The 17634-nt window shown below is 42.4% G+C and overlaps 1 protein-coding gene across 1 annotated transcript in view; it reads right to left on the bottom strand.

The window, feature by feature from the left end:
• The window catches only part of LOC122413931 (QRFP-like peptide receptor), a 33439-nt gene that overhangs the window by 5096 nt on the left and 10709 nt on the right, over positions 1-17634 (bottom strand). The window contains exons 4-6 of the mRNA XM_043424620.1: positions 3678-3799; positions 1137-1260; positions 333-538 (exon numbers count right to left, since the gene is read on the bottom strand). Of these exons, the coding sequence (XP_043280555.1) occupies positions 333-538; positions 1137-1260; positions 3678-3799 (452 nt within the window). The remainder of the gene's footprint in view (positions 1-332; positions 539-1136; positions 1261-3677; positions 3800-17634) is intronic.

Genomic DNA, 17634 nt, shown 5'->3' with positions numbered 1-17634 from the left:
ATGAAACTCTACAAACAAGTCCAAAGCACGTTAATGCTTAAAAACTGTTTGGACTATTGCATGACGATTCACTCAAAAAATGTGCGTTTTGACAGTTTCTTTCGCGAGTAGCGGTCAAGGTCCATTGTATAGAAGTCTGAAAAGAGATTCTGAAAAAATGGAAATACGAAAAAAAATATTCAAAAAAGGCAGAATTTTGAACGAATTTGCCCTTTCGATTTTTGCATTGTCAAACGCAGACGTTTTCGTTCGTATTTCCCAATGAACGACAAAAAAATTGCGAGTTTTCACACCCCATAAAAAAGAAATAAATGAAGGCACGATGGACTCACGCGTGTCTCGATGTCATGTGATATCGGCGTTTCATAACACGCCAAATTTCCCAACAAATCGCAGTATAGCAGAATGCCATTACGACGAGTGGGACGACAAGAACGAGGAGGAGCATGTACACCTCGTGGAGTCTCCAGAGCGTTGGAGCATCCGAGTCCCTCACGCACCAGTAAGCTGGAAATCTGTGGCCCACCGCTTTGTGTCTCTGGATATTAAATAAATACAAATTTCCAACGGTTTAACCATCTGAAATGACCTCCGAGCACACGGTTCGTTGCACAAATAGACGACCGGTGGAGTGAAGCGCCAAATTTACAGACGAGACGAGTCCCTCGATCATATTATTTATATTTCCGATGGACCGTTCGTCATTCCTAAGTGGCAGCCAATCCGAGGCGTCGACGAGAAGGAATCTCGAGAGGGGACAGCAGTTCGGATTGGCTGTCACTCGATCTCTAGCGAACACGTTCAATCGCACAATTACGAAATTCGATAAAATCGAGAGTTTAAATCTCGATTAGCAAATTCGATAAATTTCACAATCTCGAATTCCATTCCGCGGAATAATTCCTCAGGTATATTTAAGTCAATTATTTTTAACTCTCTTTTTCACTGTAAACATAAAAATTTATATGGACCATTTTCGAGAGCGCATATTTTTCTCTCCACTTTTTCAAGCATATTGCACACACGCAGTCACGTATTTCGAGCACAGATTTGTATCTCGCACAAATGATGAAAATCAGAGCAATAGAAACGAAAGATAATGGAGCGTTCGTCGGAATGTAAATTGCAGCTTTTACCTGAGTGAAGAGCATTGGCACAGCGAGTAGAAACGACATTGCCCACGTTATCATGACTATACGCCTCGCCTGGCTGATCGTACACGTGTACTGGGCTCTCATAGGATGTACGATCGCGTAGTACCTGATATCAACAAGCATACATACATTTAACGGTATTACTATAACTCGTGTTACCCTTTTTTGCTTCGCAAATAGCATTTCCATTACAAACGTATCAAGTCTCATTCGTTTCTGGATAAAACTCTGTTGAGGCGTATTCTTTTTACTCGTCTCTCTTTCTCTTTTCTGTCTATTTTTTTTTTTTCGTTACTCAAAAATGGGGCTATGAAAATAAAGGCTGATTCAATTAAATGGGCACAAAAATGGACGTTTTATTGTTTTTCGTCGTCGATCGTTCACGGACGGGGATTGTTTGTTGTACGTCAAAATCATGCAATTTTGTCCGGAAATGACGAAAAACAACGAGAAGAGAAAACAGTTTTATCAGTGCAGGTTAATAAATAAAGTTTTCGAGCAAATAACTGCGCACAGCGACGTGGAGAAATTCGTACACAAAAAGTGCAGTCCCACGGTAAAAAACGTACGCATATTCATTTATATTCGAAGCACGAAAGATCGCAAGTGAAAAACGCGAATTCGTATGCATATTGAGAGGAGAAAATATTTTTTCCATGGCTAGCCAGCTGCAACGAAACAATCGAACTCTCCGCGGGAGAAAGATAAAAGAAAAAATGGGGCAAGGGAAGGAAGAACGACGATCTTTTCATTTTTGGTTCTTTCCGCGAGTGAGTCTTGGCGCGTAATCACCGTTGAGGTTGACTACGCAGAGTGCAACACGAAAGAGGAACAGCGGAAGAGGACGCGAAGCCTCCTTTCCGCTCCTTCCGGGACGCCTTTTCCTTGCCTGTTTCAGGTTTCCTCTGCTCCTCCTGACTATACGGCGAAATATCTGGAGAGCCGAAGGATCGAAACTACCGCAAGTTCTCATGAATATAAATTGCAAGCAACTCTCAGCTCTACATCTATATGTCAATGTGCATGCATGGATGCATGCATGACGATCCCGAAGATATGCAGCTCCGATCGTCGTCTTTCGAGCTTTCTGTCTTTCTTCATTCGAGTGTTTTTTTTTTTTTTTCAGTTTTTCCTTATCTTCGCGGTATATCAGTGGAACTTCGATTCCTCTTAATTTTACGAGTCATTTGGGCATTCCTGCTTTCGAAAATGGTATTTGAAAAATGGAGATTCTTCGGCGATAAAATTCGAGTGATTCGATACGGAGCCCCGAGATAATATCGTAATCCTTGGATGTCAATTTTTTCTCCCCGACAACCATTCATTTCGACTCCTCAGCATAAGAGCACCCCATTTACACGGATTTGCACTTTAAGGCGCCGTCGAATGAGCGACTCGATTGTACGAATGGAAATTTTCAATATAATATTCACCCCCGTTTCTCGCCAGCGCGCGATCGTTTCGTTGCAATAAAATAAAACAAGCCTCCGAGCACTCTTTCACCAAATTTCAAATGTCACAGGAATAAATTGAAATCCTTTTAATTCTATGCAAGATTACTGATCATTCGATTTTCAATGAGCCCTGGGGGGATGGTGGTTTATGCAGAAATTCCCGATTGAGGTTTTCGCTCAAAATAATATTGCTCGAATAAATTAGTATGATTATAGGAAGATTTCGGGGTTTGAAAGCATGTGGTAATATTTAATCCTGATTGAAATGAATTTCGAGCGTGTTTAAGCGGTTTGGGGAGAGGGAGATCGTTGCTGGTGAAAACGTTTATGTTCGAAGTGATTTTAAGCCAAAGCCCTGAGGCTTGGTCCGCGTTAGGAGCTCTGTAATTAATGGATAATTGGTCAAATATCCTCGGGTGAATTTAAGCGTTAATTTGACAAAGTCGAACAGACGACCGAACGAATGTAACAACTTTGCGGGGACTTTGATCGTTTAATAACCAGGAATTTGATCAAGAGGCAAAACATATCGTCGTAACTAAAGCAATTTCGAGTATTGCGACAGAATAAACCGCACGTTCGGGAACACTGCTCGAAGCGAAATTCTCTCGGATGGAGTGGAGTCTTGAGAGGATCGTTGATTGGATTGGAATTTATACTAAATACAAAAGCGTTTCGTGCTTGATGACGATAAACGTTAACGCGGAGCGTCGTGTGTCCAATCCCAGAAAGTGAAGGCGCACGCGAGCGAATAAACGCGGGCATTTCGTTGAGTTAATCTCGAGCAGTGGAAGTAAGAAATTCGGACAAAACTCTTGGCATTTCGGAGCACGATTTCTTTGGTGAATATAACGATGAAGAAGGACGAACCGAAGCTTCCGGTCGCATCAATCTCGTTCGTTAATAACCCATCAACGGCGCGAGCGGAAACGAGCGGAAAGCGTCATTACAAAGTTTGCAATATTTTCGCATGCGAGGGAAGCTCCGATGAGGCAAATACGTCGAACGCGAGCGCGGTTTAATCGAGCAAAGTTCAGCCCGATCTTTTGTCACTTCGTGTTTGTCTTACCTCTCGATTGACATTGCTGTGAGCGTGAGTACGGAACATATCGCTGATACGCTTTGCATGTAGTGGACTGATTTGCACAGAAATAGACCCATGGTCCATGTGAACGAGAAGAGCTTCGCGATCTGCGAACATTTCAATGATAAAGCGTTATTTTCCTCACTATACACAATTTCAGACAACAATGATATTTTTCACTGGAATTTCTATATTTTCATTACCGAAGTTCAAAAGAATCGAGGGGGCTCCGTGTTTACTAATTTTTGTTTTTTTTTTTTCTTTTTTTCGAGATCACGAATTTCTTAATTAAACTCTAGCAAGCTTGAAAAGTACACAGCCTCGTATGAAGTACTAAAAGTCCAAGCTTGTTTACTTTATTTTGAGAATTTTTTTATGAGATCAAATTTACGGTGCAGTACGTCGTCGACTATTCCGCAAATTGCTCTTACTTGGATCAAACATTTTCAAAGCGCAATTTACATACTCCTGTTGAGCTTCCACAACGCTCGAATATTTTGTTGCGCGCTACTTCCGAGCTTCTGTATCAGCAATTTTTACAGAGCCACCTGCACTACTCTGCTTTCAAACGTCGAGCCGTCTCTGGATATACACTCTTATACGGATTCACATAAAAGGAGAAAATATAGGGATGAAAGAGGAAGAGGGAAAAAGAGAGAGAGGCGAAAACATGAAAACTTGGGGCACTGTGCAACAGTGAGAATCACGAATGCTCGAGGAAATGTTCTTCCTCGAGATCACGAGCAATCTGCCCATCCTCTTGCTCAGTCTTTTCTCCCCTCAGTGCTTTTCGTCCCTTTTTTCCATCGTTCGAACAGCCTCCCACAGCCTGTACGAGTGTACGAACACGTGTGACGAAGTTTTCACTCCCTCTCGTCGATCCTCCAAATTTCCCTCACGTTCCTCAGCCCCGAATACGGATGAACGCATTGAAAATGCCTTTCTCTATTTTCTTCCGTCTTTCGCGTTTATCTTAAGCACGAAATTTCATTGATAGGTGCGCGTTGAGAAATGCGGATTCCGTCGATATTCACTGTGGCTGAAAGCATACGCTTCGTCTTGTACCATTTTGTCGCAATCGACGCGTCGAATAATAAAGTTATTTTTATTGGAAAATTATCCTTCAATCATTTTTATCGTCGAATAACATTTTGTCAACAGATACGTATGACGCAGTTTGATATTTTTGAGTTAAGGGGTTCACCTCGTCTGGCAGCCGGATTTTTTGGGGTTTTTTCGCAATTTTTTGTGGCGAGGAAAAAATAGACTTTTTAATTTGGAAGGGTTTGTTCATTGGGACTTCGACTCTATGGAAGAATTTTTTAACTCTGATATCTGTTTTAGTTCAGGCGATAGCCACTGCTTTACAAATCAAAACGCTCTTTGGTTTGCGTTCATCTCAGATCAACCGATCCCTCGGAATTGTGGGGACCGTTGAGAAACATACGAGTTCCTCTGGAGTAGTTTTACACCAAAAATTTATTCGAGATATCAGAATAAAAAATTTCTTTCATAGAGTCGAAATACCAGGAAACAAACCCTTCAAATTTTAAAAATCTATGTATTTTTTCCTCGCCGCAAAAAAATCGCAAAAAATCCGGCTGCCACACGAAGTGACCCCCTTAAAACGTCAGGGTAAGCGGTGTCTACGCGGCCCTTCGATCGCTCCATCTCGAAATACCTTCCCACGCGTTCTTCCTCCGCATTATTTTTATCGGAAAGCTTATAAATGATGTATAATCACGAGAATGGAATATCAGATTGCACGTAATTTTGTGATACACGGCGAGCCACGTACACAATTCGCTAGTAGACAAACGGATCCATCAGTATGAATTGACGCACGTAACCGAGATCTCGTGACAGCCCCATCGCTCCAGGTGCTTAATTTCATTGGAGCATATCGTGCCATGAAAGCATTCGGATATCCACACTCGATTCGGTACGGCCGAGCGTCGATTTGAGCGCGAGACTGGTTCTCGCTATAGCCGAAAAAATCGCACGCGCATACGCACGAGTGAAATGACGAACGTTTTTTCCCCTGCGAACTGAATATATAAAGACGTTCCTATCGGAAAAGAATTTCAGAGGGGAAATCCGGCGAATGCGGACAAAGCGGAAAATCTCGCTCGATCGACCAACGAGTCAAAGGATCGAAAATATTTTCCAAACGACCGAGTGAACCTTCAGCCTGACAAATCATACAACGCAAAATCTCAAAACTCCGAACCGTTTATTTCATCAAAATGAAAAGAAAATACGAAAATTATGCAAAGTTTTTCACGCGAATGGGCCCATCGTGCGGTGCTCCAAGCCCTCGAACCCATCGAACAGTGCGAACATGCCACGCTCATTTCTGACAGACGCGAAATTCCTATGAAAATAGTTTCAGCATCAATATTCAGTGAGTTCGACAAAAAATTAAATATTCACTTGAAAAACAAGGAAATTCGAATGATCTCGTCGGTGTTAAAGATCACGATCAAGCTGACGAAGTTACTGAAAGCGAGTTGAAAGATAATCGCGAAACTAAAAAAAAAATGGAGAGAATAAAGAAGCAAGAATGTGCGTGAACGAACAATAAAGGCGTTGCTAAAAACCTTAATGACGAAACCTAAGACTTTGTAATAAAAGTAAACATAACAATAGTACGTGAGACGTGGCTCATTTGAATTCAGCAGAACTCCAGGTACTCGTCGGTAGTGCAAGTTTATTGAATTTTTGAATAATCTAATTACCACATTAAAACGTTTTCTCTCTCGTTCACGTTTCCAGGAAAGTTACCTTGTGCTCGACGAAATACAAGGGCTTTCGAATTTCGAATTTCCTCGGTGATTCACGTAACTTTGCGCTCAGGCACAAAATCCCAATGGATTTAAAGCGAAGGCTTTTCACCAGGAATGTGTGAGCGGATAGCGAATCTACGTTCAATTAAGTAAATCGGCTTTTTCGAGATTCTATTTTACCCACCCGTTTGTTATCTGCGTCGAAGGCACCTCCGTGTCGAGCCCGAAAAAGAAAAACAATTTTCAGACAAATAAAAAGCTTTTTCTGACCTAAAAGCTCGAGCTAAAAAAAATCGCGTATTTTTGTAGACGTAAGTCAATTTATCACAATTTCTTTCCATAATCTCGTCATTGAATATAAATAACGTGGAGATTCTTACAGGCTCTTGCAATTGTATCGATCACAGCGGGTTTCTACCTGAAGGACACGCTTCGTGTACGAAATATTTCGATAGATCGTGAATCCATTATCCCTGCGAACCGTTCTAACGCGATTCGTCGAAAACGAGGAGTGAGCATAAGTGGACTATTCAGTGGAGTGTGGAAAAAAGCTTTGTAAAAAGTTGACGAATGTAAAAGTAATAGAGATAATCGAGTCTCATTGCTGTAACACGTTGTCGAATACGTAACTGCCGGAAAACGTCACATGTTTATTTTAGAAATTAGTTCCAGGAACATGTTGAAGCATTGCTGAATGTTTGCCAACTAAATTCTCTGTCAGCTCCGGACTGTCTCTGCGTGCGAAAAATCTTTTCATCTGGCTGACGAGTATAGGTACGAGAGGAAGAGCGAGAAAATCGGACTCGTATATTTGTAATTGTTTCGTCAATCTGTTACTTTCCATTCGCTCTGCTTCGTCGAAAATATTGAGTTCCTCACGACATCGGTGTTTGAAATTTTTCCTTTTGGATCGATCTAAATGAGTAGAGCTCGTTGCACCGGTGCAACTCGATTGAACAGAAGTGATTGCCAAAGGACAATTAATGATTGATTTTATTCACGATAAAAATGATTAGTTTATTGCTACTATGATTATTAATAATTTATGGTTCAAGAACGAAAAGCTCTTTGAATTTCATCGTTTTAATGCATTTTTCGTCATTTTTTTATAGTGGGAATCGAGCAGATGCGAACACGAAGCGATTTTGTACGCTGAGTAAAAAGCCATCCAATTACACGAAAAATTTGCAGCTCTCGATGTAACTCGAGAACGTTGAATTCGACAGCAATTCGATGGCTGCGTTTCAGCAACGTTTCCCGGATACGAGAACCTGCAATATACGCGTTTTTTCTATCGAGGATAAATCCATAAGACGAGTGGGCAAACTCCGTAACTGTTTATTCACAGTATTATCAAATTTCGAGTACAATTCGCCTTCATTGTGGACAGTGCGACATTCAAATGTGCAGAGAAACGAACGCGTATGTGAACCAACTCGATGTATTGGTTCACGCAGCTGTGACGTGGGCGAACCGCAGCGACACCAGATTCGTCGTTGTTTCCACAATTTCCGGCAGTGTTAGCGCAGATAATCGCGTTATTTTTGCTCGCCATTTCGTTTAATTGCGTTACATGCACCTGCGTTACCCACGCTCTCGCGAATTCCATTCGAGGAGAATTCTGCACCAAAATTCCCGACGCAATAAGTGGCTTTCAAGCTTTTTTCGTCGAAAATCGCGAGCACGACGAAGGTGAGCCCGAGGAACATGAAAAAAGTTGCCAACTTCCTGAGATTCGAGATCTCCGGATAATTATCGCGAATATTCCTATAGAAAATAAATGACTCCGAATCAAAAAGTTCTCCGAGGGCGAGCACCACCCACGAAGTAACTTCGCTCCCCCCTCCCTCGCGATTGGCTCCCATTTGCCAAAACTTCAAACTTCAGCTCGAACGAACGCTTCCGCAAAGTGCTCGATAAAGCAAATCTCAACGGGTTGAAAAAATTCGAGAGCAAAGCCCCTCGAGTGCATCCGCTTTCTCAAAGTTTCCTCACTAACGCACTCGCATTCGGCTGACATAGCTGCCTCCTCGAACGCGGCCCCATAAAACACCATTTCGCGAAGGCGAAAATGTTGCCTGCTCCAGAGAGACTCGCGCCCGACTCCCGTCATAATAAAAGCGCGCGTACATTGCGGGCGAGAGCAGGGAATAAAAACGGGGAAAGAAAGAAGAGAGAGATAGTCAACTTGTACCTATTTCAAACTGCTGAGACGCGGCTATAAGGTTTCCTGTTACGTCGGGAGCGAGCGTGTGGCACGATCCTTAATTAGACCAGCACGAAACAACCGAAGAGAATGAGTTTCCGAGACTAACGAGCAATTTCGATATAGAGCTGGGCTTTTTCGCGCGGAGCTTTCTAGTAACTCGTATATATTACAATAACACGATACAGCACACATCGAGCTCGTGGAAATATCGTCGTTTACTTCTGTATCAGCTCGACTTTCATTGTTTATGAGCGTTATTTTCTCCTCTTTGTTTTTCCATGTGCTACGATTTAACGGAAAACTTGTGAACATTGATTGATATTGAATAGTATTGATTTTACGACGGTGCGGGAGCTCGAGTGTCAATGAAACGTTTCGCTCGTTCCTGCCTCAATTATATATAATTCGCGGCTCTTCATTGCGCGATGAAAAATCGTTAAATGGGGAATGTGCACAGAGGCGTGAAAAACGCCCGTTTGCCCATGGACGCCTTATGAATTTCTTATCCTCGATTTTGCACGTTACACTTTTTTGTCGAGCTCCCTCAAGTATGGCGAATCAGAATAAAATAAATGGATACCTGGCCCGAATGGACAATCGGTATTCCCCGAAGATTTAGCAATTTCACCGAGGCCTCTCCCCGGGTAAACTTATCGGGAGTATAACTCGTCGAGGTTTCAACGTGGCCGTTGAACGGTGGGAAAAAAGGTTGCGATCCACTCTGGAATCGAGACGGTTCTCGTGCTCACTCGAGTCTGCTTTTTTCTCGGGAAAATTTCGTTACAAAAAATGCAGAGTAACTTGGCCGGTATCTGACCAGGACAGCGCCACCGCAGACAAGGATTTTCAGGTCGGCTTCGGGCCGCTGATATCAGAGATAGGAAAATTCTGTGCCTGGGTTTTTTGTGGGAAATTTGATGCTCTACAACTCTTCTCCCATACATTTTTCCCGTATCTCTAACCGTTTTCGTAGCACGCGAGAAACAGTCTGCGGGTTTTTTGGCTCTGACAATCAATAAGCAATTGCGAGGGGATTTTGTGAAAACGGTACGCTGGAAACTTTACAGCGGAATTTGATTGAGCATTCTCGTTTACACGATCGCTTCCAACCCCCTCGGACATTCCAAGTCCGCGCATACGAATCCCCGCACGAAGTCGATTGCTCCCAGCTCGTGTTATCAATTTACATCGTTCGATAAATTGCTCGTGTCATTCGATCACGTGGGCCAATCTTAACGGCATATACGGCGACTACATACGTATGCGAACGAACGATAATGGGAGAAGAGACAACGAGAAAATTTTCACCGCAGAGGCTCACCCTAATCGGCCTGAAAATTTCAGACTTCGAGAGGCCACGGTCAGACGACCCCGTGAACCGTACTTTTTCGTTTTACTTGAAAACCTTCGCGATCTCGATCACTTTGACTAAATGAGAGAATACTGGGAATAAAAATGAACCGGAATGAAGTTGAGAGACGATTTTCCATTAAGGTAGATCATGTCCGAAGGATCGCGGTTTTTATGGGTGTCTAAATTCGGTCGATTTTCACTTCCCAATTAAAGATATTATCATTTTTAGTGAATGTCAGAGTTATTAATTCGAAATTGTAAATACATTTTTTCAAATTATTTTTTAGCGAATGAAATTACGAGGCATTAATAATTAATCGAGGATCCATCACCGACCGAACCCCAATTTTCATTCGTCCCCGGCTAAAATACTACAGTTTTTTATGTAAAAAATCGCATTAGAGAGCGCAAACGAAATGCCGAAATAGGCAAACGTGAGGTTAAACGAGTGCTCATTACCAATTTCGTTCAATCTTTAACGCAATATATCTTTATCATTATCACTATAGTAAGACAATCGTCTCGATTTTTTCCCCAAATCTTCATTATATACTTCATCGTTATTGTATAAGTTTTTCATAAATTTCGTAAGATGCGTTCATTCGTTATATGGAAAGATAAATGATTTTTAATGCATTGTCCCTATAACACTGTGTATTTTTTTTTCATATTTGAACAGGTTTATTACAATAACCAATAAAACGAACCCTTCAAAATTTGGTATGCGTGTCAGTCGACTATCTATTTAACGGACGCGATTCGACCCAAAGGATGCAATTGATCGCGGTAATGTAACGTCGACTGCGTTCTTTAGGAGTCGAAAAAATGGAATCGAATTTCTCAAAGCTAAAATGTACGCGAAACTGATGATTACTCATATATATTTGTTCAGCCTCCCCTGCGCTAATTTATTCATCGCACGGTGTAGTTTGTCCCGCATTAGTAGAGTCAAATTCAGCTGATATAGGAGCTTTCGTCGAAAAATCGAAAACTCAGCTGTCAGATGCGATCGATACGGATGTGTTCCGGAAGTTCAATTGAAATAAGTAGCACAGATTAACGATGCTCGAAAAATTATGAAACACGTTAGCTCTCGCTCGAGAAATTTTCTCCTACAATTCAATGAAGATTTTCCATGCATTCACAGCCTACACGTATCATGAATATTTTCGTCAGAATTCATTCGGGAGGATAATACGAATTGAACGTGAAATTAGAAAAAAAAATAATGTCAGAAAGTAACGATGAACGAGCGCGAGACGAAGCATCAGTCGCTCATGTGCACCTGAGAGGAATATTTTCCAAAGTTCACGCGTGAAAATTTCCATATTGTTTGTCACAAACTTCATAAATATGAATACATCTTTTAATGACCGCGAAGCCTCTGCGGTGCGGTTACGTGATTCGTTCGTTTTCACGTTGCCCTTTGATTAATGATTTCAATGGCGATAAAACTGAAATTATTTCCCCACGCTCGCGCGCAGCCGAGTCATATTATCAGCATTTTTTTCCCCGTTGAAGATCAAAATAACAACGAAATGTTGCTTCGCGCATATTTATATATTCTTTCGTTGAATTCCCGCTTACTTTCATCCATCCTCGCAACCGTCAAATGTTTGATCCACCATTAAACATGCAATATATCAGGTTTTATGGCACGTGACATCACTCCGGTTCACCGTAAGCTGGGGAATAGCCTTTCTGGGATGACAGTCAAAGTCAAGGGTGTCACCGGGAAACGCGTTGTTTATGAGACCCCCGTAACTCATCGGTCCACCCTCCTCTTTTTATGGAGTTGAAATCACTAGACGACACACCCTGTCACAAGTAATAGTGGCGTTTCAATGCACACCAAAATTCATTAATTCAACGATTCTCATTACGGAAGACCGAGCAATTTAGTCCTGAATTTCAGGGCTCAGCATTCAAATTCATTAGGACACTAAAGATTCGCAATTTTTCACTATTCATCAAAAACATGAAAATGTCAGAATATTTTTACGTGACTCTCTGCTGAAAAAACAAACTGTCACTTCGTGAGGGTCAGTTCAAACGTTACGTTCCACAGTGAGCATCGTTTTCAATGAAATAATTGAGACAAAATTCACCTCAAATGCATGAAGAAGCGAATGGACATCCCTCAGACCTGACACTCTTGAGGAGCGCGTCACATATTCACAGGCAGGATGATAAGATGATTTTTCATAAGATTCCCACAGCAGTTACGGTCTCCATGACCGGATCCACTGCGTTAAAGGGAATTGGTATTCTGTCACAGAGAGAACGTGACAGGAGTGGCAAATTTCGATGTTCCTCCATGCTCCCTTCAACAAATCCCTCGTGAGACATATGCTCGAGTATTTCTTTGGGGTTTGGCGGAACGTTCGTATCCTTTATTCCCTTTTTTTCTCTGGGTATACGAGAAAAAAGATGAAAAAAAAAGAAAAGAAACGTTGAACCAGATCTTCCAAGATCCACAGTTTCTTTTTCGTCCTTTCTCTTTTCGGAAGACCGTTTTCTCATCACTTTTCTCGAGATAAAAAATAGCCGCACGCTTCTCGCCCTTCTGCCCTATCTTTTCAGCCGATTTCTCATGACGACACGACGCGTCTCCGGGACTCCCGAATTTCGAATGCAAACGTCTTCAACTAGCATTCTACTTTGATCTTACAGGTCCCTACAAACGTTCGGGTACCCAAACTCGAGGAACGATGTTTTGAGAATCGATGCCGCTGTTCGGGACCGAATTTTTATTCAATTCAAAACTGACAATTTTCTTGGCTTGCGTCCATCAACGTCCTGAACCTGTTGCTCAACCTCCGGTCCTCGGCTACAGATTTGAGAAAACGCGAATAGAATAATCGCGAATAAGTTTTCAGCGGAAACGTTTCGGAGAAAGTTAAAGAATTTCATTGAAACTTTGTCCTCAGAATTGAAGTTTCAAATGATTTTACGAATAATTCCGAAGAAAAGATTCGACAAACGGGAAGGAATCGGCGGCGTTCTCGTTCACTTTTTTCTTCGGGAGCAGGGCGAAGCATCCATTTTTGTAAGGGTCAGTACAGATTCCGGAGTCTGGCAACGGGATTACGTTGGGATCCCTTTCGCTATGGGGTGAAAAAGATTCCAGAATCGAAGAACTTAACCGTGAAAGCTAGCTTTTCCGGAATTCCTTCGGTCAGAGTGCAGCGCTGCGATGGATTCGAGGGCTCGATCAAACGTGTTTTCTTTCATTAATCATCGCCAAGATTAGCGGAGAGGAGAAGCCCCGTTGTGCGATCCTCGTTAGAGTCGAGTGCGTGGAAGTAGCGAATACGTGACGGACCAAAGTTTCCTAAAAAGTCGCACTTCGTTTTTTAATAAATGCGGGTTCGAACGAATCGAAATTGTCGAATAATTGAGCTGCCATCAGGCGCCATCCGGGCATGCTCGACTCTCCCCCGCATTCTTTCAACATTGGAGTTGAGCAGCTCAAGCGGATGCGCGCGTGCAACGTTCCAGGGGCTGTCACAGGATTTTACGCTCGAAATTTCACTTTAACGGTTCCCCGTGTGTTTACGAGCGTTGGCGCGAGGGGTCAGTTGAAAAGCGCGTAAATTGTTGGTCCGGCGATAGGATGAATTGCGAGCGTCGATTAGCGATAAAACTCGTTACTCCTCGTCATACATTTGTCCGCATTTTCGGGTCTTACGCGTGCCTCAAAGTATATAACGTCGAGGATTAGTGCGTGCAGCGACTCCCGAATAAGTAACAGAACACTCCCAAGTTATCTCCCTCGGGCCGTTAGCTCGAGAAACTCTGGCTCATCGTGGAAGAATAAAAAAATTCACCCCCGTCCGCTCGGATACACCGAAGCGAAAGGGAAAATGGGAAGAGAAAGAAAAAAATATATTTCGTTCGACCGACTGGATTTATATACAAGAAATTGACCGGTGCGAGGACAATGGATATACGTATTGAGAATATGTATGAGTCGGGGCGGCGGATTTATCTAGCCTCGTCGACAGTTTTCCCGAATCGTTTCGCCAGAAACGCCAAATCTCCGGCGAACTGGTAAAACACACAGCATTAGAGATGTTTTTTACGATTATCCGGTGTGAGGGAGAAGGAAAAGATGAAAGTATCTGAGGGTTGATAAATTGAAGCTTCAAATTCACTGTGGCAATGGAATCGTTCAAGTTCGTCGGCATTTATCCTCAGCAGCCCACTGTCAAGTATCAAGTTCCAAAAGCCAGCAGTTCACTCTCACTCAAATAAAAGTTCTGTCACCTTTGATAAAAGTTGCTCTTCTCCCATTAATAAAACGGGCTTTCGCCCCGAAATAATGCAGCGCTTAGAAGATGATATTTTAGCAAACGAGAGCATCGTCGCAGCTGTAAATATGCTTTGGGAAAGGACTCGCAAGGCTGACGTCTCTCTTCTGTTAAGGGAAGCTTCGCGTATGCGTAAACTCGACGAAAAAAAAAAAAAAAAAAAAAAAAAAAAACACTTTCTTCAACAAAGCATATCATTCACTTTGACGTTAGCTCGCTTTCCTCGACCCTGAACCATTTCAATGAGCCTGAGCTCTTTTCGGCCGCGCGAGTCTTAACAGCCCCTATGGCACTTCTCATTTTTCCCCTCGCGCTGCCCCGCCTCTCCTCTCTTTTTCGGCCACGCTCGTTTTCTACCCCTTTTCGTGCACTACATTTTTTTGGCATCTCTTTCATTTGCTCGATCCTTTGGCAAATATATACGGCGCGCGCGCGATGAAAACTTCTGGGGGAAAAAATTTGCAGGTCTCCCCGCGCACGGGCCGAGCGTGCCATAATATACGACTAAATTCCGAGGCATCGTCGTTTCTCAACCACGCAATCTTTCGAAGGGTCTTACTTCACATCAGGGAATCATCATATCCACCGCACGAATTATTATCTCTCTAATAAAGCTCTTAACTTCGTCTCATTTATTTCTTTGCGGGGCTCCCTCTCGCGATTTAATAAACTGTCGAACAACTACCCGAACGAGATTTTCCTCAGCGCGAAAACAAGCCCCTCGAGCGAATTCATCCGAATGAAATGCTGTCGTATAAAAACGCTAGGAACGCTCTTTGTTATTGGGGGAAAATTATATCTTAGGGAAGTACCGTTTACAGCGGGGTAAATTATCCTTTGCTCACAACTCTGCCAAACGAATTTTATGTCCGGCGGTAAATAAATGATTTCCGAACTAATAGTTCAGCCAGCCCAAGGCCCTTTGACGGGGTTGACGGTGCGATAAATTCGTCGAGTTACCAAACTCGGTCTTGTCGAAAGTATTAATCGAATCCCAGCAGAGAGAAGAAACGAGTTTTCGTATCGCTCGAACGACTCACTGGCATATCAATCGATCGAACTTTTGGATTAACTCAATTTCGAAACTCCCACGATAAACGCCCAAATTTTCGACAAACTCATCAATCAAAAGTTCAGATCCTGAGCAACACGGGAAAAGAGAGAGAGAGAGATACGCACGCGTACATACACGAACAGAAAATTACACGGAAATGAAGAAAAAACACAGAGACCACGAGAAAACCGAGGACTCATTGCTTTCACTGTCTACGCGTCGGTGGCTCAAGTGACTCGAGCTAAATATCCGAAACGAAGCCAACAGTCGATATCAAGAGGCAGAAATGCTCATCCACGCGGAGAAAACGAATTCGTTTAGTATAGTGAGGAATATACATTATTTTTCAAAAATTTTCAAAGTATTTAGCCACCGATTACAAGCATAGTATTTTCTGAATTTTCCAATTTTTCCTCCCTTCAATTCTGAACAGCTTTACGTGGATAGCAAAAAGTGATGCACGTGGGAACTGTATTTCCTTTTGTTTTCGAGTGTTATTCATCATCGTGTCAGACCAGCACCAACTGATAAGTGGAAATACATTGTAAATCATAAATTTCGACTGTCAAGTAAATTTTATGATAAATACACCTGATATACGTGACATTTTACCATACATATTATTTTTTTTCAGGGTTGCCCGAGCATACTTGACGATACAAACATTTGAAGTGACTGAAAACATTCTCTACTGTGCTTATAGAGAAAAAGACTCTTGAGTCTTTTGAACAAAGGTATGCGCATTGATCTTTTTACTATGGTGGTTAAAACAATTGTTATTGCTGTTCTTAGAATTAATGCTGGAATCCAGTACGTCCCTATACTGTCCCCGAGGTACTAGATTCCTAGTACTTTCCTCTAGAATTTTCGGCCTCGTTTTCTCCGTGCACTTATCGAACTCGAGATCGAATGAATTTTCCTTCGTCGATAGACCGTGTACGTCGAAGGCTTTCGTTCTTCACCGCACGATCGCAAAAATCCAGAGATTCGGTCTTTCGAAACGAATGAATATTGATTGTGTAAAAAGTCATTTGAAAACTGTGAGAGATAAAATAATTGGAATTTTTTCAAAGAAAATGAACGTCCCCGTGTTTGACATTTTACACTGAAGATCTCCGACGTCCTTGCGAGCAGAAAAAACTACATCGCTTTGATCGGCATAAATACGACATTGCAGTAGTTTTAAAAATGTTTCAAATCTCCTCAGCGCATCAGAGAGCTCTCACAGTAAAACTTTTAAATGGATTGTCGAGTTTCTTTGACGAGGTACAAGTTAGCTGATTAATCCTGAGGAATAATTGCCTCTGAGCATCGAGAACGCAGACGGAAATGCAGTTTACCGGGGAATATCGAGAGTTCAATCGCAGCCGCGCGCATACAAGTGTGTTTCGTCGATGAAAGAGTTCGCGTAAAATGCACATGAGAGCGATCAATTGCGGGCGGTTGACACGATTGAATTCCCGAGTACAGACACCGAGCTCATGACCACGAGGCTCGTCGCCTCTGTATCGAGGTCGAGTACTCTAACTTCAGTATAAACTCGTCTGTGCCTTAAATCTCGTGTATAAAGGATGCGCCTAAAGTCTCGTCTGCATGGGGGAAAAGTGAAAACTTGGACTCTGCTGTGTCGCCCTTCGATCGCGATCCACTCTTCGACGAATTTCTTAGGATTTAATGAATACTGAAAAAAATTTCAGAGCTGAGTCACCCGGTACACGTGGGATCGATGTTCAAGATCTCCGATAGATTGCCATGCAATCATTCGATAAATGGCGATGACTATTTACACCATTTATAGATCGAGCACGTTCCTTCATCTCCGGATCGAGTAGTCGCTCCCCCTCCATAAAGCCGTATTCGATGCTGATATATTCCCAATATGTCACTTTTCCTGGACACTAAAAAGGTAAACTTGACTATTCCGGACGGGTTCTCGACAAGCAATTTGCTCCGATGCTGTCTCACACGAATTTACTGCTTGCAGATAAAAATTGCCTCGTGAAATTCGGTGGGAGATGATTGAGTGAAGAATTTGCCCGAATATTTTTGAAGATTGATCAAAAGTTTCGATGAGTCTGAAACGAGAACGAACTTCTGCTTTGTGATCTCAGCATCTTCGAAGCATCGAATGAGTGAAATTTTTTTGTATTTTGGCATCGCTTGAGCCAGTAGATTTTTATGTGGATCGACGATCCCAAGCACCCGGCAAAAGACCGTTGACTTCACT

Source organism: Venturia canescens, chromosome 7 (genome assembly GCF_019457755.1).
Source record: "Venturia canescens isolate UGA chromosome 7, ASM1945775v1, whole genome shotgun sequence".
Taxonomy (NCBI): domain Eukaryota; kingdom Metazoa; phylum Arthropoda; class Insecta; order Hymenoptera; family Ichneumonidae; genus Venturia; species Venturia canescens.
The sequence above is the reverse complement of the archived record's forward strand: the minus strand, read 5'-3'. Positions and strand labels throughout refer to the sequence as shown.